At 33.9% G+C, this 25,643-nt stretch overlaps 2 protein-coding genes across 7 annotated transcripts; both read left to right on the forward strand.

Annotated features, from left to right (window-relative positions):
- The first annotated feature begins 242 nt into the window (after positions 1–242).
- LOC21396949 (26S proteasome non-ATPase regulatory subunit 7 homolog A) lies at positions 243–3,670 on the forward strand. The gene is made up of 9 exons (XM_010091090.1): positions 243–618; positions 1,631–1,723; positions 1,820–1,901; positions 2,206–2,302; positions 2,508–2,583; positions 2,739–2,797; positions 2,986–3,108; positions 3,399–3,456; positions 3,564–3,670. Exons 1-9 carry the CDS (start codon positions 243–245, stop codon positions 3,668–3,670), a joined length of 1,071 nt encoding a protein of 356 aa, XP_010089392.1.
- A 5,875-nt stretch (positions 3,671–9,545) lies between these two features.
- LOC21396950 (pleiotropic drug resistance protein 2) lies at positions 9,546–19,038 on the forward strand. Of its 6 annotated transcripts, none has more exons than XM_024177228.1 (21): positions 9,546–10,216; positions 10,312–10,432; positions 10,582–10,670; positions 10,825–10,909; positions 11,138–11,428; positions 11,697–11,787; positions 12,016–12,916; positions 13,384–13,544; positions 13,668–13,771; positions 13,983–14,148; positions 14,267–14,353; positions 14,509–14,547; positions 14,701–14,837; positions 14,959–15,291; positions 15,791–16,081; positions 16,175–16,258; positions 16,926–17,059; positions 17,237–17,464; positions 17,552–17,741; positions 18,110–18,364; positions 18,573–19,038. In XM_024177228.1, exons 1-21 carry the CDS (start codon positions 9,861–9,863, stop codon positions 18,843–18,845), a joined length of 4,416 nt encoding a protein of 1,471 aa, XP_024032996.1. In that variant the 5' UTR covers positions 9,546–9,860; the 3' UTR covers positions 18,846–19,038. The 6 variants fall into 6 exon arrangements, with proteins under 6 accessions (XP_024032996.1, XP_024032997.1, XP_024032999.1 ...); XM_024177229.1 differs by having other exon boundaries at positions 17,552–17,723; XM_024177231.1 differs by having other exon boundaries at positions 12,214–12,916.
- Positions 19,039–25,643: the final 6,605 nt, after the last annotated feature.

A 25,643-nucleotide genomic window follows, 5' to 3' on the forward strand; every position in this document is an offset into this window, starting at 1 on the left:
TTGAACTGAACCTTCTCTTGGTCCAAACTCAGGAATTCTAGAACTTACTTTGTTTCCCGGGCTGGGCTATAAGTTGTGGGCCTTTGGGCCTCGTACTAGTAGGTTACGCTCCTCTACCCGCTGGGTGAATTCCATAATTCGGCCCAATCCCTTGGGCTTCAGCATCCGAATTTCAGCCCTGATTTCGGGCTTTAATCCGTTCACAAACATACTCTCTAGGACCTGTTCGGAAACCTCCGTTAATGGTGCAGCCAACGTTTCGAAGAGCTTGCGATACTTCCGGATCGACGTTTCCTGGCGCGGAGATGAGAATTTCTTGCATAAACTTCCTTCCTGTGTTGGTCGAAACCTCTCGAGCACCAACACTTTTAGATCCGCCCAGTCCTGTATCACCCGCCGGCTGGAACCAAGCCAAAGCTTCTCCATTTAAGCTTACCATTCAGCTCTCTGGCGCATCAGTTCGTCTAGTTTTTCCAACATCAGCGCCATTCCCTACTCAAGCCTGGGAATCTTCTTCAAATCTTCTCTCACCATTTCCAATTCCTTATGAAATCCTCTTTCGTTCCCTCCGCCCTCTCTTTCTCACGGTCGTCAGTCCTCTTCATCATTCCCAGAAAGGTGAGTCTGATACCAAATGATAAGCTCACAGACTAATAACAAATTGCAAGCACACTTCTACACATGAATATGAGTAAGTTTACTGGATCAATGAAATTAATAGGCAGAAAATAGGGAAAGAATTACAGGATATGGGGGTTTTCGAGTGACCCCATGCACTCCCTCACTAACTTCAACTTTACACTTTTCTGATGCCCTTCTCACGTGTCCTCCCTCCCTACTTATTCGATCACATTTCCCTAGTTACAGACTCCAATGCAGCTAACTAACTAACAGACCTTTCCCTCTCTCAACCCAGCTCATCCTCTCGTGCCAACTCAGCCCCCTCCTAACCGTCCTGAGAAAGTGTTCCCCTGTGCTGCAGCTTCCATCTCCTTTCCTGTCCCCGCATGACCTTTCTCGCGTAGTCTCTTCCGGGCATAAGTGAATCGTAGGGGAGGCTTATCACATGAAGCTCCAAGATTTGTATCATCATGAAGGCTTTTAGATGTTGATTTGTTATGCTTTATTGTTGACTCGTCCTACTTTAAAATCTGTAGTTGGTAACATTTTATTATGGGTTATTGAAAGATAATCCACAATTCGTATGTGTAGTAATGTTTAACACTTGTACCACAACTTAAATGTTATGCAGACTATTTGGGAAATTATTCACGTTCAATAAGTTCATATAAGTAATTCTTTGGCCAAAATATATGGATCCTATCATTTATCATTGATTGAGAGGATGCCTACCGTTTTTTTAATGGTTCATATTGTTTTAATATCACAAACCATTGTAAATGTATAGTATTAGAGAGACACCGTGAGATGAAATTCATAGTTTTCTATAAAGTTTTAATCAGAGACTCAGAGTCTGGGGATTTGAACTTAGGATCTCAACTTTGGAGGAGGACGTGGAGTTAACACCGAGCTAAATTTGAATAATTAAATGCCTGCATTGTCATTTGTTGACACGATTTACCGTGTAATTAGACACGATTGTTTACTTGAAATGTTTCTTAAATTTCAGTTCCCTTTGAAGAGGATGAGAAGGACCCCAGTATTTGGTTTCTTGATCACAACTACCATGAATCAATGTTTTCGATGTTCAAGAGAATAAATGGTAAGTGTACCTCAACTTTTTAAGTTACTGATTATTTTCTGAATTTTCAACGGAATAATTACTTATATCTTTGTGTGGATTTCTTGTAATGTTCAGCCAAGGAGCATGTTGTAGGTTGGTATAGTACTGGACCAAAGCTACGGGAGAATGATCTAGATATTCACAGATTGTTCCACAAGTAAGATCATGGGCATTCAATTGGAGTCAACTGTTTATAGTTGTTGATTTCTGTATCTAATTTCTGTTTTTATAATTGTCCAAATGTGTGGATATAGTTCAAGTTTATTTTAACAATTGAGTTCATTTGGAGCTCTACTTCACCAGCATGGCTTTTCACCTGGTCTTTTTTTTTTTTTTTTTGCTCTGAGACTTTTTATCTGGATTAATGGCTTAACTTTTACTTTTAGTTTGGTTATAATAAACCCCAGTATTTGTATGTGTTTATTGCTCTTTTTTATAAACAAATCCTTTTGATATTGCAGCTATGTTCCAAATCCCGTTTTGGTCATCATTGATGTCCAACCGAAGGAGCTGGGAATACCCACCAAGGCCTACTATGACGTTGAAGAGGTTAAAGAGGTAGATGTTGCATCATTTGTTTTTATATAGCTTGTGCCCTAATCAATTATGTTGTTTTCTGGTTTGTTAACTGATACAACGTTGTCAAATATTGAAAAAGACTGGCTATAAAATTTACAAGGTTTTCTCTTTCCTTTTTTTTTTTCCTGTCCATTATCTCCATTTAAACATCTGCCGAGCCTATCTTCCTTGATTGTGGTAACAGAATGCTACTCAGAAAAGCCAAAAGATTTTTGTTCATGTGCCCTCTGAGATTGCTGCTCATGAGGTTGAGGAAATAGGTATGCGTATGGATTTTTATGTTGAGTAATAATTAATATGCACATTCCCGGTGTTTGGTATTTGTAGACACAAACTTGATACTTTAGTTGATTGATTATTTACCTAGTGATGTTCATATAAAAACTAACCGTGTCCATATGACATCCAATAACAGGAGTGGAACATTTACTAAGGGATGTCAAGGATTCAACCATTAGTGCACTTGCAACGCAGGTCAGATTGACTTTGTTCTTTGTTTCTTTTTGCAGTTTCTTATTCTAGGCTGCCATCTTTTATTATCAACTGCAGGAGTACGTTTTCAGTTGATGCTTTAGTTGTATTAATATCAAACTTAAATAATGGATTACGTTTTATTTTGTTTTTGTTTTATTTTATTTTCCTTTCCGTTTTCCCTTCTTCAGGTTACTGGAAAACTTACAGCCTTAAAGGGTTTGGATGCACGCTTGCGAGAAATACGTGGTTACCTAGATCTTGTTGTTGATAACAAGCTTCCGTTAAATCATGAGATACTTTACCATTTGCAGGTACTTTCTGTTGCCATTTCCTCAGCTCCCTCTATGCATTCTATCCTGTTTTGCAGTTCTTATGTATGCTTTACTGCTTCTGCGTTTTCAATCTCTTTGTTCCGGCTTTAGCTTGGAAGATATACTCAAACCCAAGTCATGATTCTGCTACAGTATTTTTTTATCTCACAAAGAGTTCGAATTTTAAAATTTTCTCTCTCACAAAGTTCCCGCCAATGAACCCAAATCATGATTTGAGTATACTTTCCAAAGTAATTTATACTCAAAGTAATTTATATTTACAATTATAGGACGTGTTTAATCTGCTTCCAAATCTCAATGTGACCGAGTTAGTCAAGGCCTTTGCAGGTATGTTATGCACGCAGAAATATATGTTCTCAGTTTCTAGTAACGTAAGTCCATTTTGATTATATTCCAGATATTTTTTATTAGCATCTGATCCTTGTCATATGCAGTGAAAACAAATGATATGATGCTGGTTATATATCTTTCTTCTCTCATCCGAAGTGTGATTGCCCTCCATAACTTGATCAATAACAAGGTATCATGCTATTTCTTCTAACTCTTCTACCAGAAGCATCCAGTGACATGCTTTTCATTTATCGTTTGCAACTTGCATGTATATATGACTTGAAAGGAACATCACTATGATTATCAATGTGTTATATATATATATATATATATATTGCTGGAAAACTATTTATGTGTGTTGTTATACGTAGAGTAGGATTATTTGACTTGTTCCCAACGAATATCTTGACCCGGGAACTGGTATGAAGGGAAGTTGGCTTTGGCCAAGCCATTTTAAAAAAAACAAATGGAAAATAGTAAGAAATAGGTCAATATAAAAAGCTTAAGAAAGTATATAAGCCAATTTTTAGTTATAGAAATTAATAGGCCATAATTTGTCAAGTTATGGTTCATAACCAGATAAGTTATGAACAAACTTGTCAAGTTATGGTTCATAGCCAGCTAAATTATGGACAAAAACCGGAAATAACTTGTCAAGTTATGGTTCATAACCAGACAAGTTATGGATGAAAACAGTAATTTGGCCTATTTATTAACTTATGTAAACTATTAGCCTATTAATTTTAATTCATCTCAAGTGTTGGACTATTTCTCGAAACAAATATATACAGCCAAAGTGGGCTTCCATCGCAAGCTAACACGATTTTGTCTTAATTAAATCATACCATTGTGTTGCTATATTTTCTTATTCTTTTTTTTTTTTTTTATCTTACGGAATTGCTAAAATGCATTTTCAACTCCCAACATTAATTTCTCCATAAAATGTGAGCTCATTGTTTTTGTAGCTTTCCTTTACAATAATTTATCCATATGTAGGACGATGAACAAGATGATGTACTACGAAGCAAACATAACAGCAAATATGGTTTACAGAGATTTCTCTCTCTTTCTTTTCACTCAGAAAATATTTCTTTCATATATATCTATATATAAGCATGCACGTACAAGATTTGGATCTGACTTAATGTATAATCTAGTGTTACTATATTAATATGTGTCCAAAATATATTTTGAAGTAGGTTTTTCTCTTGTGATCTAATTTGTTATGTTGGAGAGGATGATGGCCAAAAAATATCTGAACTATGGATTTTTTTTTTCTTTTTGGCTCCTACTCATTAGGGATTTTTTTTTTTTGGTCGTTATCTTTAGCAATAGATTGAAATTAATTGTATTTCTTTTGAATTTATGAAAGCTCTTAATTTTTAGATATTTGATAGCTTTGGTTGTATATATATAGAGTCCATCCATCGATAGTGTTTTACTAGTGAAGTTTCTATTTTCTCCTAGTTTGGTGATGTTGATGCATTATCGAGCCATATTAAATATTTATATCACATTTCATATGGTTGGATATGCTCCTGGTTCAGAGAAAAAAAAATGTTTATATCACATTTTTTTCCCTTTTCTTTTCTTTTAAATATTGTCCCTATCTGGCAAATGTAGTTCGAATTTCAACGGTGCAAATTGATTCATTGAACACCTGGTAAATAGCTCGTGCAATAATGTAACACAAAAAAGTTGTAATATAGTTGTGGCAGAACAAAATCTACGTAGTTTGTTATTAAGAGAATTACGTGGGAAAGAAAAGGTTATCAACAATTCACAACATTAAACCATCGGATCATATCAAGTAAAAAAATGATTAAAATTTAATAGTTTGGAATTGTGTCGGTCAATAGTATTTAGAATTGCTGTTGTTATTCTAATTATATTTGAAAATTCTAGTTTGGTACATATATATATATTTCGATAATTTAGTTTGGTACATTATACTATAGTGAAACTGGGCGGAAGTTACTCTTACCAGTGATTAGTTTCATTTCAACCAAAAAAAAAAAAAAAGAAATGATTAGTTTTGATTATGAATTTGATAGGCACGAGGAAACCTACTTATGATCCTGATCACCTTTTCTCTGAAGAGAGAGAGAGAGAGACTTTTGCCCGTTCACTTCGCTGATTCGAGTTTGTAATTCAAGTTGAGATGTGATTTTATGTGAGAGCTTTTTACTGTAGTAAAAAATTTAGATGTGACTGTTTCTGAGAATTTTTTACTGTAACGAAACTCAAATTCTAAACTCGAATCGGTGAAGTGAACATGGCCTTAATCATTTTATAGGGATACTTCAAACGAAAATCTGTCTGATTGGTGGAATTTAGAGGTACTCCAAAAAAAGGAAACCTCTTTTGTCAATTTTAACTTTTCCTTTAGTTTCAAACCTGAACAACGGACCTGTTTTGATCACTCCACTCACTTTTGTTCGCTCAACTATGTCTAATCCAACACTCAATCCAAAGTTCCAACCCACCAATCGGCAACTAGGAAAACGTGGGGTAAACTGTACTCATGGAGAGAAAATATTTATCATCATTTATAGGTTGCACTTTGAATTTCAAAGTTTATAATCTTTGCTAATACAATTTAATCCACAACTCAATTTATGGATGGCCATTAGGGGTTTGAAATTCTAAAATTCAAAAATTTAGGATTCAATTTGCTACTCAATAAAAAATTTGGGGTGCACTTGTTTACAAATTTTGAGCAATTTAATTGAGATCCGTTCGTTAATGGACCACAATTGTAACAAATTCATAAATTTAAGATAAAATTTAAAATATATGTTTCAAATTGCGAAATATTATAAGTTTAAGGTACACGAATATTGCAATTAATTAAATTATCTACTCAGAAAAAGAAAGAAAAAGAAAAAAAATATGTTGAAATGTTGGGCTCCGGCAATTTGCACTTTTCTTTTTGGATAACCAATCCGGCAATTGGTTTTAGAGAACAAAAAGATGAAAATCTAAGCCGGCTGACTTGTTAACCTTTAATTCCAAAAGCTTATCGCCGCTTCCACTTGTTAGTGAAGAAGAAGAACTATTTCTTTATTATTATTATTATTATTATTATTATTTTCCCTAAAAGGTAGAGAATAATTAATCCCCCCTTTTGCTTTCGCATGTATTGAAAGTATGAAAATCTAGGGCTCGCTTTTGTATGGCTAAAATTTACATATTGTTTAATTAGTTTTGATATTTCAATGTAGCACGATATATAGAAATACCTATACCTTAAAATACCTTAATTTTGATATTTTAGATCATGATTTTACAAGAAATCTCTTTCAAATTACTAGTTTATTTTTTTTTAATCATTTTTTCTAAACATATTCCCTAAAATGGACATAAAAATTAAAAAAACAAATTACAAATATTTTTTAAGAAGATATGTCCAAGACGGATGGACTTTATAAACTTTTAGCTTGTTTGTCGCATTGAAAGTAGGAGGCAATATCATTTGTTTGTAGGGACTTATTTTGGTATGGCCTGATAGGTTCAGTATTTTGACCATTAGATCCAATCAAAATCACATCAGATTGAAAAGTATACAGAATTGATAGTTTTTTATATAGATTATTTAACGACTAAAAAGAAGAAATTAGTGATAGTTTTTTTTTTTTAGTCATAACAAATAAGAGGGGTGGTTGTAATAATAACAACTTCTGAAAGTTTCTTTTATTATGAATAGTTATTTCTAGAAGGAGCTGAATAAGACGGTAGTCCTGTGAGTCCGTGACACACAAGGTCTCAATATCTTAACATTAAGATCTCAACGTGATATGTACCATTTTAATTTATTCAACAAATTATTTCAACTTAGAAGGAGTAAGTTATGTATTACAAAAAAGAACGAATTAACTACCAATTTAATCATTACATATGTTTCCGAGAATATATATGCATGAAATTCTGAATTGCCTCTAGAGAGCAAATCAGAAAGCATGCAAATGGAAAATTGTGAAATTAATCAAACGACATGGAAAAGACTCAATTTAAATTTAATCATTATTTAAATTAAATGGATTTTTGTCTCAAATAGTTGTAACATAGGGAATTCAAATTGATCCACAAATTTTTGGGTAGAAAAGGCCGGCCAAACAGTAAATCAAGAACAAAATAACCTACTAGCAAAGAGCTAACAAGGAAAAGGTCAGGAATCATGAATCAAAACTAGACGAAAATGTTAGCAAAAGATGTATATCGTATATATTATTGACCAGATACCATTTACACAACACATAGATAGATTATATATATATATATATATATGATTTTAATAGTTATTTGAATATTGTATTATTATTTTAACCGTAAAATATTAATATGATAATTGTAATAAATTAAATGATTAATTAAAAAAATTAATAAAAATTAATAAAATTAAATTATTATCACGTTACTCATTAAATTTTTATATTTAATAATAATTAAAATAAGTCCATATATATATTGTGAAAAAAAAAAAGAAAAACGATTTTCTCCAACCTGGCGGTATTAGGAAAGTGACCATCATGGTACAATTCTTTGACATGGCAAAAGAATAGCACATAAAGAGACACGTGGTACTGCTGTGTCGTTTTGGTAGGACGGCCCTGCCCTACACCGTCTAATCCTGCATCATTATTTTTGTGAAATCAAGATTTGTTGTCCATTTTCTTATCTCTCGTTTATTGTTATTTAAATTAAATTTTGACAACTTCATTTTCCTATCTCTCGTTTATTGCTATTTAAATTAAATTTTGATAATTCGTAATTTATTTAGTTATTTTTAATATATAATTAATATCTGTGTGGTTGAATTATTAAATTTAAATAATACGATAAATAATTAGTGAATGATCACTAATAAGATAAAAAAGTGGGGATGACATATTTGGACTCTAGTGAACACCAAACCATACGTAGCTTCTGCTTAATTTAACTGCCTTTAAATTTCATAAATTATATGCTTGCTTTTGATGACACGTGTACTATATATTTAATAAATTTTGCTTATTTAGTTACAGTTCCATATTAATATTATTATTACTGCACTTCCTGGGGCCGGAAGCTGGAACGCATAATATTTTAAATCAATGCTTTAGTGTTATATATATATATATATATTAATGTGGCTTATGCTATAATGACTCCTGTCCTATTGCGCCTCTAGTGAATATTATAAAGTTGATCTGTTAACTCTAGTGAGAGTTTGTGTGGAATATATTACTCGTTAAAGTCATGAATCTTTTCCAAAGTAAGCTATAAAATAATCTTCCACAAGTATTCTCTCAAGTAAGAATGGCTCTTGAGTCTTCAAAGATAATGATATATTATATTTTACTATTTAATTACCTAAAGAAAAAGGGCAATGCTATATGTATTAGACTGATACAATCATTTATTCATTATTATTATCATTATTATTACACTAGTCACGTATTCAAATGTTCTTGATGTACTCTATTTTGAGGCATCTTATCCTTTAAATTCAACAGTTTCCACTAAATAGCCTAAAAGCGCTTTAAGAAAAATCACCAAAGACGTTATTTAATGGAAGATTTAATCCACTTGGTGTTTCTTGAAGGCCGACAATTCGGATCTCCTGCTTATGAGAACGACAATGGCTTTCATCAAGGAATCCTTAAAGCTTACCCCCCAAAAAAAAAAAAAAAAAAAAAAAAAAAAGACATGCAAACTCGTATAGTCTTATTGTACGTTGTCGTTAGTTATATATAAGTGAGCGTCTGATAACAGTTCAAAACTGCAAAGTATTGATAACATTTGTACCTAACTAATAAATAATTCTTCAAAAAAGAAATTATAGATATTTTTCCCAAAACCCCCCAATGATACTTATCTTGGGCATTCGGGACGTATAAAAACTTTCTTAAGAAAAGAGAAACACATTTTCACTCTTTGACCTTAAAAACGTGGTTCATTTTGCTTCCTTGTGAAATATCTCTCTCCAATATTCTCATTCTCATAATTATGTAATATATATCGTCACTCTTATCACCTTATTATTATTATTATTATTAGTATCATGAATATTAATATTTTTTATTTTTCCTACGCTTTCTCACTCCCACTTTCTCCCTGACTCAGAAAAAACTAAACGCCTATAAAAAAGCCTCTCTTATACAAAATGACTCCAAAATTCCGGCGGTACATCGCCGGAGTGGCCATAACAAAATAAAAGAGAGAGGGAGAGAGAGAGCGGTACATCGCCGGAGTGGCCATAACAAAATGAGAGAGAGAGAGAGAGATTAACTAAATCCAATTTCCATTTGAGATTCGAAGATTGTGATTTCTACACAAGCTTTAAGTGAACTGTTTATAGTACTACTTGGAGAGTACTCAAGGAATAAAGATCATAGTTGAGATTCAATTTAATTTCGATTATGGCGGCGGCTTTAGTAGGAGATGATCTAGCTCGATCGACGAGCAGAAGGAGCTCGAGGTCGTCGAGCTTTAAGGAGGCGTGGACAGCGCCGCCGAACGTGTTCAGCAAAAGCGAGCGGCGGGAAGACGACGAGGAGGAATTGCGGTGGGCGGCAATCGAGCGGTTGCCGACCTACGACCGCCTGAGGAAGGGAATGCTCCGGCATGTGCTCGAGAACGGCCGCGTCGTCCACGACGAGGTCGACGTCACGAAGCTCGAGATGCCGGAGAGGAAGAAGCTCATGGAGAGCATCCTTGGCCTTGTGGAAGAAGACAACGAGAAGTTCCTTCAACGCCTAAGGGAGAGGACTGATCGGTAATACTAATTTATATTATATTCACCACACCAAAAAAAAAAAAAAAAATCCTAGAATTTGTATGTATAAATTTTCGATTTTATTTATTTTAAAGGGTGGGAATTGAGATTCCGAAGATTGAAGTTCGATACGAGAATTTATCGGTCGAAGGAGATGTGTACGTTGGAAGCAGAGCTCTTCCTACTCTGCTTAATGCTACACTTAACACCATAGAGGTATTTTTTGAAAAAAAAAAAAATATATATATATATATATATGTTTTTGTTATAGAACTGAAATAAAACAAGATTAAGGGAATCTAATAGGTACTTAAGGCTGATAATTTTTAATTTTTTGGTGTTTGAATATATCGTTCGGAGGGTAGAGTGTACTCGGTTCAGTTCGGTTAGCTCCGTCCAAGAAGCGGAAGATGCAGATACTGAAAGATGTCAGTGGGATCGTCAGGCCTTGTAGGTATATTTTTGTTAATCTATAAATGATGAAATGAGCTTATAAATTTTTTTTTGTTAATCTCATTTTGGTTGAGTTATAATGAGTGCAGTGTTTTATTTTAGTGTCTGAGATTCTTTTTTTATGGTAATTATAAATTGAATCCTTTAATTTCTAGGATGACCCTACTTTTGGGCCCTCCTGGTGCAGGGAAAACAACATTATTGCTGGCACTTGCAGGGAAACTTGATCAAGATCTCAGGGTGTGTTTCCATCTTTTTTTTTTTTTTTTGGTATTAATGGTCTTTGATTTTAATTTTTTTCTCTTTTTTTTTTTTTTAATACAAAGACAAGATCGAATCTGCAATCTTCCAAAATCCCGTTCGACACCAAACGGTCTAAGGCATTAATAGGAACTATCAAGCCAATTTCTAACCTATCTCCTATATCTTTGTTTTTATTGATGATTAGTTGAAACTATACATGAGCAGGTGTCTGGGAAAGTGACATATTGTGGTCATGAAATGGATGAATTTGTTCCTCAAAGAACCTGCGCTTACATTAGTCAGCATGATCTTCACTACGGAGAGATGACGGTGAGAGAGACACTGGATTTCTCAGGACGTTGTTTGGGTGTCGGCACAAGGTATGAAATGTTGGCTGAACTCTCAAACAGAGAGAGAGAGGCAGGAATTAAGCCGGATCCCGAGATCGATGCCTTCATGAAGGCTACCGCAATGTCCGGCCAGAAAACTAGTTTGGTCACGGATTATGTTCTCAAGGTTAATTAGTTGTTCTATTAATCTATCTCTTCTAATTTAAAAAAAAAAAAAAAAAAAAAAAAAAACACACACAATCACACACATAATTATTTGGTAGGCTACAAATTATCGCAGTTTTGAAATGTCATATTATCATCAAAATCTGATCAATGTTGTTTTAATACATTTTTTTAATGTAATTTGACGTTCAGAATTATGCAGAATATTGATAAAGATACATGATATTTTTTTTATTGAGAAAATTCTGATTTCTCAACAATGGTAACAGATACTTGGGTTGGATATTTGTGCGGATATCATGGTTGGTGACGACATGAGAAGAGGTATTTCTGGTGGGCAAAAAAAGCGCGTTACTACAGGTACACTGTACATGTATGTTCTACATATTTTTTTAATCTAATTTAATTTTGATCAGATCTAACGGTCAGAAAATTGATTCTACCGGTAGGACGGTCTACCAGAAAAACTATATAATATGTTTTTAGGTCATCCGTAGAAACTTCATACTCCTGTGGTAGGTCCAGTCCACTTGTTATTATCCCTTGCGTCTATTTCTAATAGGTTTCATCATATGAATCATGTTCTAGGGGAGATGTTGGTGGGGCCAGCGAAGGTTCTTTTGATGGATGAAATTTCAACTGGTTTAGATAGTTCCACCACTTTCCAAATTTGCAAGTACATGAGACAAATGGTTCACATTTCTGATGTGACAATGGTCATCTCTCTTCTACAGCCAGCTCCTGAGACTTATGACCTTTTCGACGACATTATTTTGCTCTCTGCAGGTCAGGCTGTGTACCATGGTCCCCGAGAAAATGTCCTCGAATTCTTCGAGCACATGGGCTTCAAATGCCCCGAGAGGAAAGGAGTCGCCGACTTTCTTCAAGAAGTAATGTCGAATAAGGACCAAGAACAGTATTGGTTTAAGAAGGACCAACCGTACACATTCATATCAGTTGCGGATTTCGCTGAGGCCTTCAAATCTTTCCATGTAGGTCAACAACTCGCAGACGATCTTCGAATTCCTTACGACAAATCCACAGCCCACCCGGCTGCATTGGTGACCGAGAAATACGGGATTTCAAATTGGGAACTATTCAAAGCATGCTTTTCAAGAGAGTGGCTACTGATGAAGCGCAATTCTTTTGTCTATGTATTCAAGACAACACAAATAACAATTATGTCGGTGATTGCCCTGACTGTCTTTCTTAGGACCGAAATGCCGGTGGGAACGGTACAAGACGGAGGAAAGTTCTTTGGAGCACTGTTTTTCAGTCTAATTAATGTCATGTTCAATGGGATGGCCGAGCTCGCAATGACCGTTTTCAGACTTCCTGTCTTCTTCAAACAAAGAGATTTCTTGTTTTACCCTGCTTGGGCATTTTGCTTACCAATTTGGGTCCTCAGGATTCCATTGTCTTTTCTCGAATCCGCAATATGGATTCTTCTAACATACTACTCAATTGGATTTGCTCCAGCTGCTAGCAGGTATATATTAAAAAAAAGGTTCACATTTTTACTGTGTAGAATTGTTCTTGTTTTCATTTTTCACATTTTTTGAGAAAGAAAAATGAAAACGATTCCAAAACAGTGTTTGACACAATTAAAGTCAAAAAAAAAAAATGAAAACGATTTTTTTGTTTAGTGTAAAATGAGAGATAAATGAAAAATGACTTTTAGTCGTTTTTCATTTTTTATTTTCGTTTTCTCCTCTCTCGAGCAGAGAGAGAGACATTAATGAGTTTTTTTATACTGAAATTAATCTCTTAATAAAACTAACAAACGCATTTTTAAAAATTATTTATGTTTGAGATTGAAAACGTTATCATTTTAATTTTCATACAAAAAAACAAAATAATTATGGAACGTATCCTTAGTTTTTTCATATGTTACTTAAAGTACAACAAACCACATTCTCTTACAGAACTTGTTACTTTTCTTCCTTTGAACTACAGATTTTTCAAACAGTTGTTAGCATTCTTTGGAATTCATCAGATGGCTCTATCTCTCTTCCGTTTCATCGCCGCAGTCGGAAGAACACAAGTTGTTGCGAATACACTGGGTACTTTTACCTTGTTATTGGTTTTTGTCCTTGGAGGTTTCATCGTCGCCAAAAGTAAGTAAATCGATCTTGGTTTTAACAAATTCATGTATTCATTTCTTCCTCATACTTCATGTATATGTGAAAATCAATTTCGCCTAAGCATCTTCTCCTTCTCCATTTCTTTTTCGTCCGTAGATGACCTTGAGCCCTGGATGTTGTGGGGCTATTACGTTTCTCCCATGATGTACGGACAGAATGCAATTGTCATCAATGAATTCCTTGATGATAGATGGGGCGCGGTAAGCTTTCTTAGTGGTTCGAAAACTGAGTCTAGATCTGTTGTCTTTATTTTCTTGTTCCATCGTCAAATCATTTGGTTTTTAACAACCGAAACGGAAAAAATAGACAGACGATATGAGCCTTTGAGCTAAGTCTCACTTAATTATATTCCATCCTTGGTGTGTGTGTGTATATATATATATATATATATATTCTCTGTCTATATTGTAGAAAAATACGGATCCTGGAGTAAATGAACCTACAGTTGGGAAAGTCCTCCTCAAGTCTAGAGGCTTTTTTACGGAAGAATATTGGTTTTGGATTTGCGTTGGGGCACTCTTTGGATTTTCTCTTCTTTTCAACATTTTATTCATTGCATCTTTGACCTATTTGAACCGTGAGTCATCTCTTGCTTCTTATATCTTTTTGACATAAGAATTTCAGTAATGGTATTAATGTTCTAAAGCTGATGAATCCCACTTTTTATTTTTATTTTTAATGTGGAAATCAATCAGCTTTTGGAGATACGAACGCTGTCATTAGTGTAGATCATGAAGAAAAGGACAAAAAGAACAAGAATTCAGACTCCTCTAGCCAAAAAGGTTTGACCATTTTTCCTTTTCTCAATTATTTTTCTAATATATTTATTATTGTTTAAGTTAGTAACTATTATGCAAGTTTACAACACCAAAACCACATTTTCTCTTCTTATACCAAAAACAATCTTAACTAAAACTAACATGTTATTTTCTTTCAGTGTCGGTGGGGAATTCGAACTCAAAACCTCAACATGAAAGTATGAGTGTGGATTTACTACTAAACTGTGTCTGTAATCACTAATCCATGAAAGCGTTAAAAATAAATGAATACATTTTTGCTTAGCTTGCCACATAAGAACAAAAAAAAAAAAAAAAAACTTTTATCCCTTAATTTGGGTAATAATTGACAGGTTTTGATATGGAAGTGAGAAGCACTTCTGAAGATTTTGGTTCTTCTAAAGATGCACCAAAAAGAGGAATGGTTTTGCCTTTCCAACCCCTATCTCTTGCCTTCAACCATGTGAACTACTACGTGGACATGCCTGCTGTAAGTTAATCACATCAATACAAAAACGTCCAAAACTTAATTAGACCTCTAAAAATTTACCACTTTTATCAATTTTTATTTGAAGCAAAGATTGAGGAACATATTTGGTCTATCATACCAAGAAATGAAGAGTCAAGGAGTTGAAGAAGATCGTCTTCAACTGTTGAGTGATGTCAGTGGCGCTTTTAGGCCCGGAATCTTGACGGCGCTAGTTGGGGTCAGTGGCGCAGGGAAGACGACCCTTATGGACGTCTTGGCCGGAAGAAAAACCGGCGGTTACATTGAAGGAAGCATATTTATCTCAGGCTATCCAAAGAACCAAGCAACATTTGCTAGGGTTAGTGGCTATTGTGAACAAAATGACATTCATTCACCACATGTCACTGTCTATGAATCCCTTCTCTATTCGGCGTGGCTTCGTCTTTCTACAGATGTGGATTTAAGAACAAGGAAGGTATGTTAAACACAAAAGGGTCCCTCTTTTGAAGGATATCATATATTATTTACATCCCAAGTATGATATATTTCTGTACCATGTATTTTAAGTTTATTTAAAAGTATATATTTAGTTTTTTATCTATAAAATATATATCTTTAGATTACATTAAGTACATAAATCTATACATTTTCATGGTAATTACTTGATTTTTACTTAAAAAGACCCAAAATACTCTTGAATACAATATTTAAAAAAAAAAAACAAAATCTTTAAAGAAAGATAAAAATTAAAATAAAGTCTTCTTAAATGTGTTTTTTTTCTCTCTTTCCATAGTTCTTTTAATGTTTCTATTTAAGGGTATTTTGAATATTTTAAGTCAAATCGAGTGTTGATCCCATAAAAGGTTTGGATTTGTATATTAAATGTAATCCGAATGCATATATTTGATGAAATACAAAACTGATAGTATACTTTCTAATAGCCCTTTTCATTTTAATGTTTAACCGTGGAACAGATGTTTGTTGAAGAAGTTACGGAACTCGTGGAGTTAAATCCAATAAGAAATGCTCTAGTGGGACTTCCGGGTGTAGATGGTCTTTCAACAGAACAAAGAAAAAGACTAACAATAGCTGTGGAGTTGGTTGCTAATCCGTCAATCATCTTCATGGATGAACCAACATCCGGTCTTGACGCCAGAGCGGCCGCCATTGTCATGCGTACCGTGAGAAACACCGTCGATACAGGAAGAACAGTGGTGTGCACAATTCACCAGCCAAGTATTGATATTTTTGAAGCTTTTGATGAGGTATTAATAGCTTCTTCTTAATCTTTGTTAACATATTTCTTTCATGAATACTATTTCCTTAGCCTATTCCAACTTGATATTGCATTTCCGCAGTTACTACTGATGAAACGAGGAGGACAAGTGATTTATGCTGGACCTCTTGGTCGCCGTTCTCACAAGCTCATTGAATACTTTGAAGTGAGTATTTATTTTTCCATGTTCTTTTTTACAGATTGATGAGTTAGAAAGAAGTACTTATTCATAAGTTCATTAATCTCGTGTTCTTTAGCATCCGTTTGTTTTGCATAGTTGAACCACAAATCTCAATTTAAACTGAGAATATTTCTCTTTTTAAAAATTCTGAACCGCATTCATTATTTTCTCCCCCGAACACCAATCTAGATTAGTTTTTCAGTTCAAATTGGGAACTGTGATTCAAACCCGTGAAACATCAATCTATGGTCATGTTTGGAATTGATTCCGCGTTTTTCGAGAAAAAGAAAATGAGAACGTTTCCAAAACGGCGTTTGGCAAAATAAAGATAAAAAGCAGAAATGAAAACGATTTTTTGGTTTAGTGTAAAATGAGAGAAATGAAAAATGAATTTTAGTCGTTTTTCATTTTTTATTTTCATTTTCTCCTCTTTCAGCAAAGAGAGAAAGATAGACATTAATGAGTTTTTTTACACTGAAAAAAATATCTTAATAATACTACCAAACACATTTTTTAAAAATAATTTCTGTGTAAGATTAAAAATATTTTTATTTTTATTTTTATATAAAAAATAAAATTATTTTGAAACGAATTTTAAACGCGCCGTATATCTTTCTCCGAGCAATAGAGTAATATCTCTGATCCACTATAGGCAATCCCTGGGGTACCGAAGATTAGGGATGGTTATAATCCTGCCACGTGGATGCTTGAGGTCACCACCCCTCAAGTTGGGGCTCAACTTGATGTTGACTTTGCAGAACTTTATGCCAACTCCTCACTTTACCTGTAAGTAATTTGACACTTTTTTTTTTTTTTTTGTGCCCTAAACATCAACTTTCGTCCATTACCTAGGTTCTCTAATTTTAAGATTCATATTGATATATATATTTTTTGCCCTAAACATCAACTTTCTTCCATTACCTAGGTTCTCTAATTTTAAGATTCATATTGATATTCTTTTAGGAGAAATCAGGAGCTTATCGAAGAGCTTAGCACGCCGGCACCGGGGTCAAAGGACCTCTTCTTCCCTACCAAATACTCCCAACCATTTTATGTTCAGTGCAATGCCTGTGTTTGGAAGCAATACTGGTCTTATTGGAGAAACCCTCAATACAATGCCATCCGGTTCTTCATGACAATAGTCATCGGTGTTTTGTTTGGTCTTATTTTCTGGAACAAGGGACAACAAACGTAAGTTATGGCGTCCATAAACAAATAATTCTGTTTGATTTTGGTTTTGAATATAATAATCTATTTATTGTTTAATAATATTAACAGAACCAAACAACAAGATCTAACGAATCTTTTGGGAGCCATGTATGCTGCTGTGCTTTTCCTTGGAGCCTGCAATGCTTCCGCTGTGCAGTCCATCGTTGCCATTGAGAGAACGGTTTTCTACCGCGAAAGAGCCGCGGGAATGTATTCAGCACTTCCTTACGCATTTGCTCAGGTACAACGACAAATCACGGTAAATAGATTATTATCAATCTATTTATAGATATTTAAAATAGTTGTACGTAAAATATTAGTGGACGTTTAGTTGAGTGATTCAAAATTATGATTCATAATTCTAATTTTTAAAATTTAAATTTTTTATGAGATAAAAACACTGTAGAGATAGAGAATCAAGAATTATGATTCATAATCAGAGACGAATCTCTCAACCAAACAAAGCATTAGTTTTAAAAAGTTCTCTCCAACCAATAAAAGAATAACAAAATCATACGACATATCATTTGGTATATATTCAAAATAAGTGACATTTCAAAATGAAAGTATGCTTTAGGGGAAATATATAATAGTTAACCTAAAGAATTATGTCCCAAAATTTTGCAGGTGGCCGTAGAGACAATGTACACAGCAATACAAACTTTCATTTACACGCTTCTTCTCTACTCTATGATTGGGTTTGAGTGGAAAGCAGGAAAGTTCTTGTGGTTTTACTACTACATGACGATGTGCTTTGTCTACTTCACAATGTACGGAATGATGGTGGTTGCTTTGACCCCTGGCCACCAAATCGCCGCCATTGTTATGGCCTTCTTTCTCAGCTTCTGGAACTTGTTCTCTGGTTTTCTCCTTCCCAGGATGGTAAGTCTATCATAATATACACTTACTTAGACCATCTTCAATGTAAATGCATAATGTTATTTTAAATTAAATAGTAATATTGTTAAGAGTAGTTTTCCTACTAAAATACTAAATTTTGATGTTAACAGACTAATTTAGCACTGTATTATGCGCTTATATGTTATTTTATAATAAATTGCATTACTTAAATGTTTCTAAATGGTTGCAGCAAATCCCCATCTGGTGGAGATGGTACTATTGGGCTTCTCCTGTGGCCTGGACACTATATGGGCTTGTCACGTCTCAAGTGGGTGACAAAGATGCTGATCTGGAGATACCTGGGCTTGGGACTAGTATTCCATTGAAGGTGTTCCTTAAGGACAACTTGGGCTTTGACTATAACTTCCTTCCAACTGTTGCTGTGGCCCATGTTGGCTGGGTCCTCCTCTTCTTCTTTGTATTTGCATATGGCATCAAATTCCTCAACTACCAGAGGAGATAAAATCATATAGTCAGTCTCACTCCCATATATAGAATTATAGATTATAGGACGACATCTTCTAAATTTAACTTTAGTTTCTTCTAATTTATCAGGAAAATAAATGTTTCTTCCAGAATGGGCACTTCCAAAATATTGCTCATGATCTTCTAAATTTAACTTTGTTTCTTCTAATTTATCAGGAAAATAAATGTTTCTTCCAGAATGGGCACTTCTAAAATATTGTTCATGATACAAGTTTCTTAAATGTGCACCAAACCACCAAACATAACAATAATATATATATATATATATATATAGCATTAAAAACATGATAAAGACGACAACGAACATCATTTACACACTCTGCAAAGTACAGAAAAGATTTCTCGGGTCCCATCTTGAACAAACTTGTATGCACAAACCGCGGTCTGTTGTCTAACTTTCTCGTTATTTCCTCTTTTTTTTTTCTTTATATATATACACACACACACACACACACATATATATATATATATATATCATGATTCGTAATGGTTACATAAATGCAACTGAAAACTCGAGCACTTTTCCAGCAAAAAAGACATAAAAAAACTCAACTACTTCGCCACAGACAAGTTAATGACTCATACGTACGTATACAGTATGTATCAATACATGTAGGACGATATGGCAGCACTAAATCTCCATTATTAGATCAGTCTGATTGAGCGGGGGACCATTCAGCAGACGTCTATGATAGAGAATAGACAAAGATAATTAACAGATAGAATAATTAAAAAAAATATTATATTGGGATATACTATATAGGAACAATGCTATTGGCAACTAGTCGTGTTCAAAATCCCACACCGATTGAAGTAGGCTGATCATATGAAGTTAAATAATTGTACATGACGTTTAAGTTTTACATTTTTTTTTTTTTTTGGCCGGAACGTTAGTTGTACAACTTTTTTGGATGAGAAAAGTATCGTGAGGGAGCGATCGACATTAGCATACCCTTAAACATTAATTAAAATATTCGCTTAAGTTCCTACAGGCGCACCGTACCCCTCTAACAAGGAGCGTCATCCAATCCCGTAAAATATTAACGGAAATAGTAAAAAATAGGCCAATATGAAAAGCTTAAGAAAGTATATAGGTCAACTTTTAGTTATAGAAATCAATAGGCCATAACTTGTCAAGTCATGGTTCATAACCAGATAAGTTATGGACAAACTTGTCAAGTTATGGTTCATAGTCAGACAAGTTATGGACAAAAACAGTAATTTGGCCTATTTATTAACTTATGTAAATTATTGGTCTATTAATTTTAATTCATCTCAAATCTTGGCCTATTTTTCTCTTTCTCCCAAATATTAATGCGTTAACAGTAAGCGTACGTGAGAGTATGCTCTCAGGCATATGTTCTTATACATTGTCTATCTAATATTATTGAAAGTATAATCTAGAAAGGAAGGTTCCCTAAAGAATACAATAAAAGGAAGTGAGTTTACGAATAAAAACTGGCTATACGTTATAAATACTACTGCAAGAAAATAATAATAAAACTAAAGGAACTGATAGAAAAACAAGAAAATTAGAACAACATTTATTTATTCTTTCATTCAATAGTTTTCCCCTCTCGTTTTTTTTTTTTTTTTCCTTCTATTACTACTCCTCAATTTCTTCTCGTACATGATCTTGCCTCATTACCAAGCCTATTTATTGTCATTCTTCAATACAATTTACTTATCAGATAAGCTTAATGTAATAGTGAGGAAGCTTCTCAAAATTTGTCAGCAAATGAAAAAGTCTTTAAACAGATATGTAGGTATACAAGATTTTATCATACCTCTTCATGAGTTGTAAAATATAATATAACTTTGAAATTTTATAAAGGTCAAAACGTGTCAAGTTTGATAACACTATATATATTCATTATTGAAACAGACGGATCGAGCCTATTTATACACAAGTGTACAAGAAAAGAGAGAATAGAAAAGAGTTGTACAGCTAGGGGAAAAAGAAAAAAAAAATCCTCAGATCGTGGGATTTGGTTAATTGTAGTCTGAAGTCACGAATATATCCTTGGATTCATATGCACATGAATGTCGCCAGACATGCATTAAGATAAGCTTTGTTTTCAAGTTTCAACAGCTAATTTATTTTGAGAGATGACGTTTGAGCTGTAGATATTCATATAATCATATATAGTTGGACTTGGACTGCATCCGTGGTTGATGTATCAGCATGGATATTAATATGTTGGACTTAGAGTGTTGACTTGAATAAATAGAATTGAAAGCTAATGTGAGGGTGGGTCCAACGTTATATATGTGTGTGTGAGTTTTAATAGTTATCCAGAATTTAATTTCATTAATTGTCATAAATATTTTTGGTCAATTTCTATGGTATATACATATGTGAATTGAGGTTATATGTTCTCTTATTCGTGTTCTCTTTTGTATCTCCCCAAGAAAATTATGTCACGTCAATTAAAATATTAATTTAACTCTTATAATTTTTTTAATTGACGTGATATAAGATCGTAATTGATATTATTGGAGTTAAAAAAGAATTTGAGCATATATGCGCATGAATATATATACATAAGTTTTTAATTTTCAGGTCTCTTGAGGTGAGTCCGTTTTTTTTTTTTTTTTTTTTTTTTCTAGTTGGTCATTCAATAGAATTATTTGCAGATGTGGAATCTAAATTAGTCCAATAGGGCACGGTTTGTGTTTCTACCCACAAAAAAAAAAAAAAAAAAAAAAAAAAAAAAAAAAAAAAAACTAAAAAATATTACTGCACATCATGTTATAAGAGAATCAGTGATAGTTTAGATATATCGTTATATTTTGTTAAATATTGTACATTATTTTCCTTATTTTGATATAATAATTTGTATATAATCTGACCATTTAAATATGTTTTAACAGTAAAGTATTTATAATACTCTACTCTAGAATTTTTCTTCTTTTAAATTCTTTATTAATATTCCTCGTTAGTATTTGTATCTTCTCCAATCCCTCAAGTAACAAAACGAAAAAAGATCAAAAAATTGCACTTAGTCAATAACAGTGAAATGAATATTTTGAAGAATACATTACATGCATACTGAACTAATGAGAGGTTGTTATATATAAATAAAAGTAGTTTAGCTGGTAATGTTGATAAACATAACTTTTTATAACGTCGTTGATGAAATACTTGGAATTCTATTTAAGAACCTTAAATACGTTGATAGGATAATTATGGTTAATGAAATTATTATAAAAATATTTAAATATTTTCTTAATTATATTTATACTGGTAGTTACACTAAGTGCCCATATATTTGAAGTAAAAAAGGATCATTCTTGTTATACTTTATAGTTCTATAAATTTTCTATTTGATACCCAGCCCCCGTTGAGATACCTAAAACTTTTTTAAATTATAATCCCGGTTTTCTAATGTCCATTTTTGGAATCTATTAAACATCCTTCAAAATTGGTCAAAACTGCAATTGTTTTTAAAAGATATCAAGCTACTTCAACAATTTTTTTTTTGTTTCATTGTTTTGTTTTTTGGTTTCAAACGCCTGTAAACTAAATCTTAAACGATCTCAACATACTTCTAGCAAACTCAATAGCATTTAGATCAATATTGCGGAATAGAATCGAAATATCGAATTGAAAGCATACCTCCGGCCATTGACAACTTCTTACGCTCGACAGATATTTAACTCGGATTTGGTGCTTCTAATCTTCACTCAATGTCAAATAGATGATGTATTTTACTGAATAAGATTGAAAGGCTTAGGGACCAACCGGAAGGAAATGCACTCGTATATATATATATATATATATATATACTCTGTCCATCACAGAGGAATCTTAATCGTGCACAAAACGTGGGCAGCGGTTATTGACGGTTTTCGAACGTTATTCACGTCCCTATAATAGTAGAAGATATGGGCCAATATAATGATAAGTTCCTAATATTACGGGAAAAAATCTTACATTCTCCTACTTGGTCCATATATTCCATCATTTATCTCAATAAGAAACAAAATACATGAATCATGGCGATAGGTCCTTTGAAAAACGAGTATTATCTTCCATGTATCACTATACATCATGTCTCTTAAACACTAGCCCATGCAACTTAATGAATAAACCCTATGTTTATTCCAGGTCCAAACAATAATGATATTTCTCAAAATAAATGTGTACACTAGAAAAATCAAATATGAGAAAACATCACAAATAGAGTTTCATTAAAAATAACATTCGTTCTTACAATGAAAATCACATAAAGGAACCAAGACCAATTCTATCTACATGATCCTTAAATTTCAATGGTGGCATACCTTTTGTTAAAGGATCAGCAATCATCAATTCAGTGCTAATGTGTTCAATAACCACTGTTTTTTCTTTAACACATTCCCTTATGGCTAGATACTTGATGTCGATGTGCTTACTTCGACTACCACTTTTGTTATTCTTAGCCAGGAAAACTGCAGCTGAATTGTCACAATATATCCACAATGGCCTAGAAATCGAATCCACAATTCCAAGCCCAGAAATGAAACTCTTCATCCATACACCATGCGAAGTAGCCTCAAAATAAGAAACAAACTCAGCCTCCATAATGGAAATTACAGTCAAGGTATGCTTTGCGCTTCTCCAAGATATAGCCCCACCAGCAAACAAAAATATGTATCCTGATGTTGATTTTCACGAATCAACACAGCCAGCGAAGTCCGAATCAGAGTAGCCAATCACTTCCAAACTATCAGTCCGTCTGTACATAAGCATGTAATCCTTGGTCCCTTGAAGGTACCTCAACACTTTCTTTGCAGCTTTCTAGTGGTGCATACCTGGATTACTCTGATATCTGCCTAACATCTCCACAACAAATGCAATGTCAGGTCTTGTGCAGACCTGAGCATACATTAAGCTCCCAACAACTGAAGCATAAAGAATGTTCTTCATTTGTTCCCTTTCAAGTTCATTTTTAGGCCATTGATTCAAATTGAATCTTTCACCCTTCACAATGGGAGCTACACTTGGTGAACAATCTTTCATCCGAAATCTCTCTAAAACTTTGTTGATATAGGTTTCTTGAGACAAACCCAAAATTCCTCGAAATCTGTCTCTATGTATCTTAATGCCAATGACATAAGATGCATCACCTATATCCTTCATATCAAAGTTTTCAGAGAGGAATTATTTCACCTCGTATAGCAAACCCTTATCATTAGTTGCAAGTAAAATATCATCCACATACAAGATAAGGAAACAAATCTTACTCCCACTGACCTTCTGGTATATACATTGATCCATAATGTTTTCTACAAATCCAAATGAGGAGATAACATCATGGAATTTTAAATACCATTGCCGGGAGGCTTGTTTCAATCCATATATGGATTTCTTGAGCTTGCAAACCAATTGCTCACCATTACTAGAGGAAAATCATTATGGTTGTTTCATGTAAACCTCTTCCTCTAATTCTCCATTGAGAAAAGCCGTTTTCACATCCATTTGTTGCAAATCCAAGTCAAAATGCGCAACTAATGCCATAATGATACAAAGTGAATCTTTCTTAGATACAGGAGAGAACGTCTCATTGTAATCGATTCCTTCCTTTTGAGTGAATCCTTTGGCAACGAGTCTTGCTTTATATCTTTCAATGTTGCCTAATGAGTCTTTCTTTGTTTTAAAAACCCATTTACATCCTATGGCTTTTGCACCATTAGGCAACTCAACAAGATCCTAGACCCCGTTAGATACCATAGAATTCATCTTATTTTTCATGGCATCATACCATAAATTTGATTCTTTGCAACCATAGCTTGTGAAAACGTTTCAGGATCATTTTCAGCTCGAATGTTGTAGTCCGATTCTTGCAGATACACAATGTAATCACTAGGTATCGATGATTTCCTTGTTCTAGTAGATCTCCTTAATGTCGTTTCAACATTACCCTGGGGATCATGTTGCTCAACCGGTTGTTCAACAACTTCTGGCAATTCTTGAACATCTTGATCTACTGGATTATCATCAACAACTTGTGGAACTTCATCGATTGGTTGTCTAATACCCGTTTGCACTTGAGGGGCATTGTGAATGACAATCAATCTATCACTTGAAGTGGAAGGTTGAGCATCAATATGATTCGTCTTAGGAAGAATTTCCTAGAATCGGTTGCTCCCACTAATCAAGTCATTCTCAAGAAACTTTACATTTCTTGATTCTACAATCCTAGTTCTATGAGATGGACAATAGAACATATACCATTTAGACCTTTCGGCATATCCAATGAAATACCCACTAATGGTCCTTGGGTCTAGTTTCTTTTCTTGTGGGTTGTAAACTCTTACTTCAGACGGGCATCCCCAAATGCGTATATGTCGTAAACTCGATTTCCAACCTTTCCATAATTCAAATGGTGTCTTTGGGACAGCCTTGGTCGGAACTCAGTTTAATATATACACTACCGTTTTAAGTGCTTCAGTCCACAAGGATTCAGGAAGCTTAGAGTTACTACGCATACTCCTCACCATGTCCATTAAAGTTCAGTTTATTCTTTCTGCTACACTAGTCTGGTCCAGAGAACGAGGCATGGTGTATTGGGCAACTATCTCATGCTCTTGAAGAAACTTCATAAATGGTCCAGGTGCTTGTCCATCCTCGGTGTATCTACCATAATACTCTCCGCCTCTATCAGTTCTCACGATCTTGATTTGCTTTCCACATTGTTTCTCTACTTCAGCCTTAAAAACCTTAAAGGCATTTAATGCTTCGTTCTTATTATGAAGTAAGTAGAGATACATGTATCGCGAGTAATCATCA

This window comes from Morus notabilis, unplaced genomic scaffold, assembly GCF_000414095.1.
Source record: "Morus notabilis unplaced genomic scaffold, ASM41409v2 Scaffold705, whole genome shotgun sequence".
NCBI classification, from domain to species: Eukaryota; Viridiplantae; Streptophyta; class Magnoliopsida; order Rosales; family Moraceae; genus Morus; species Morus notabilis.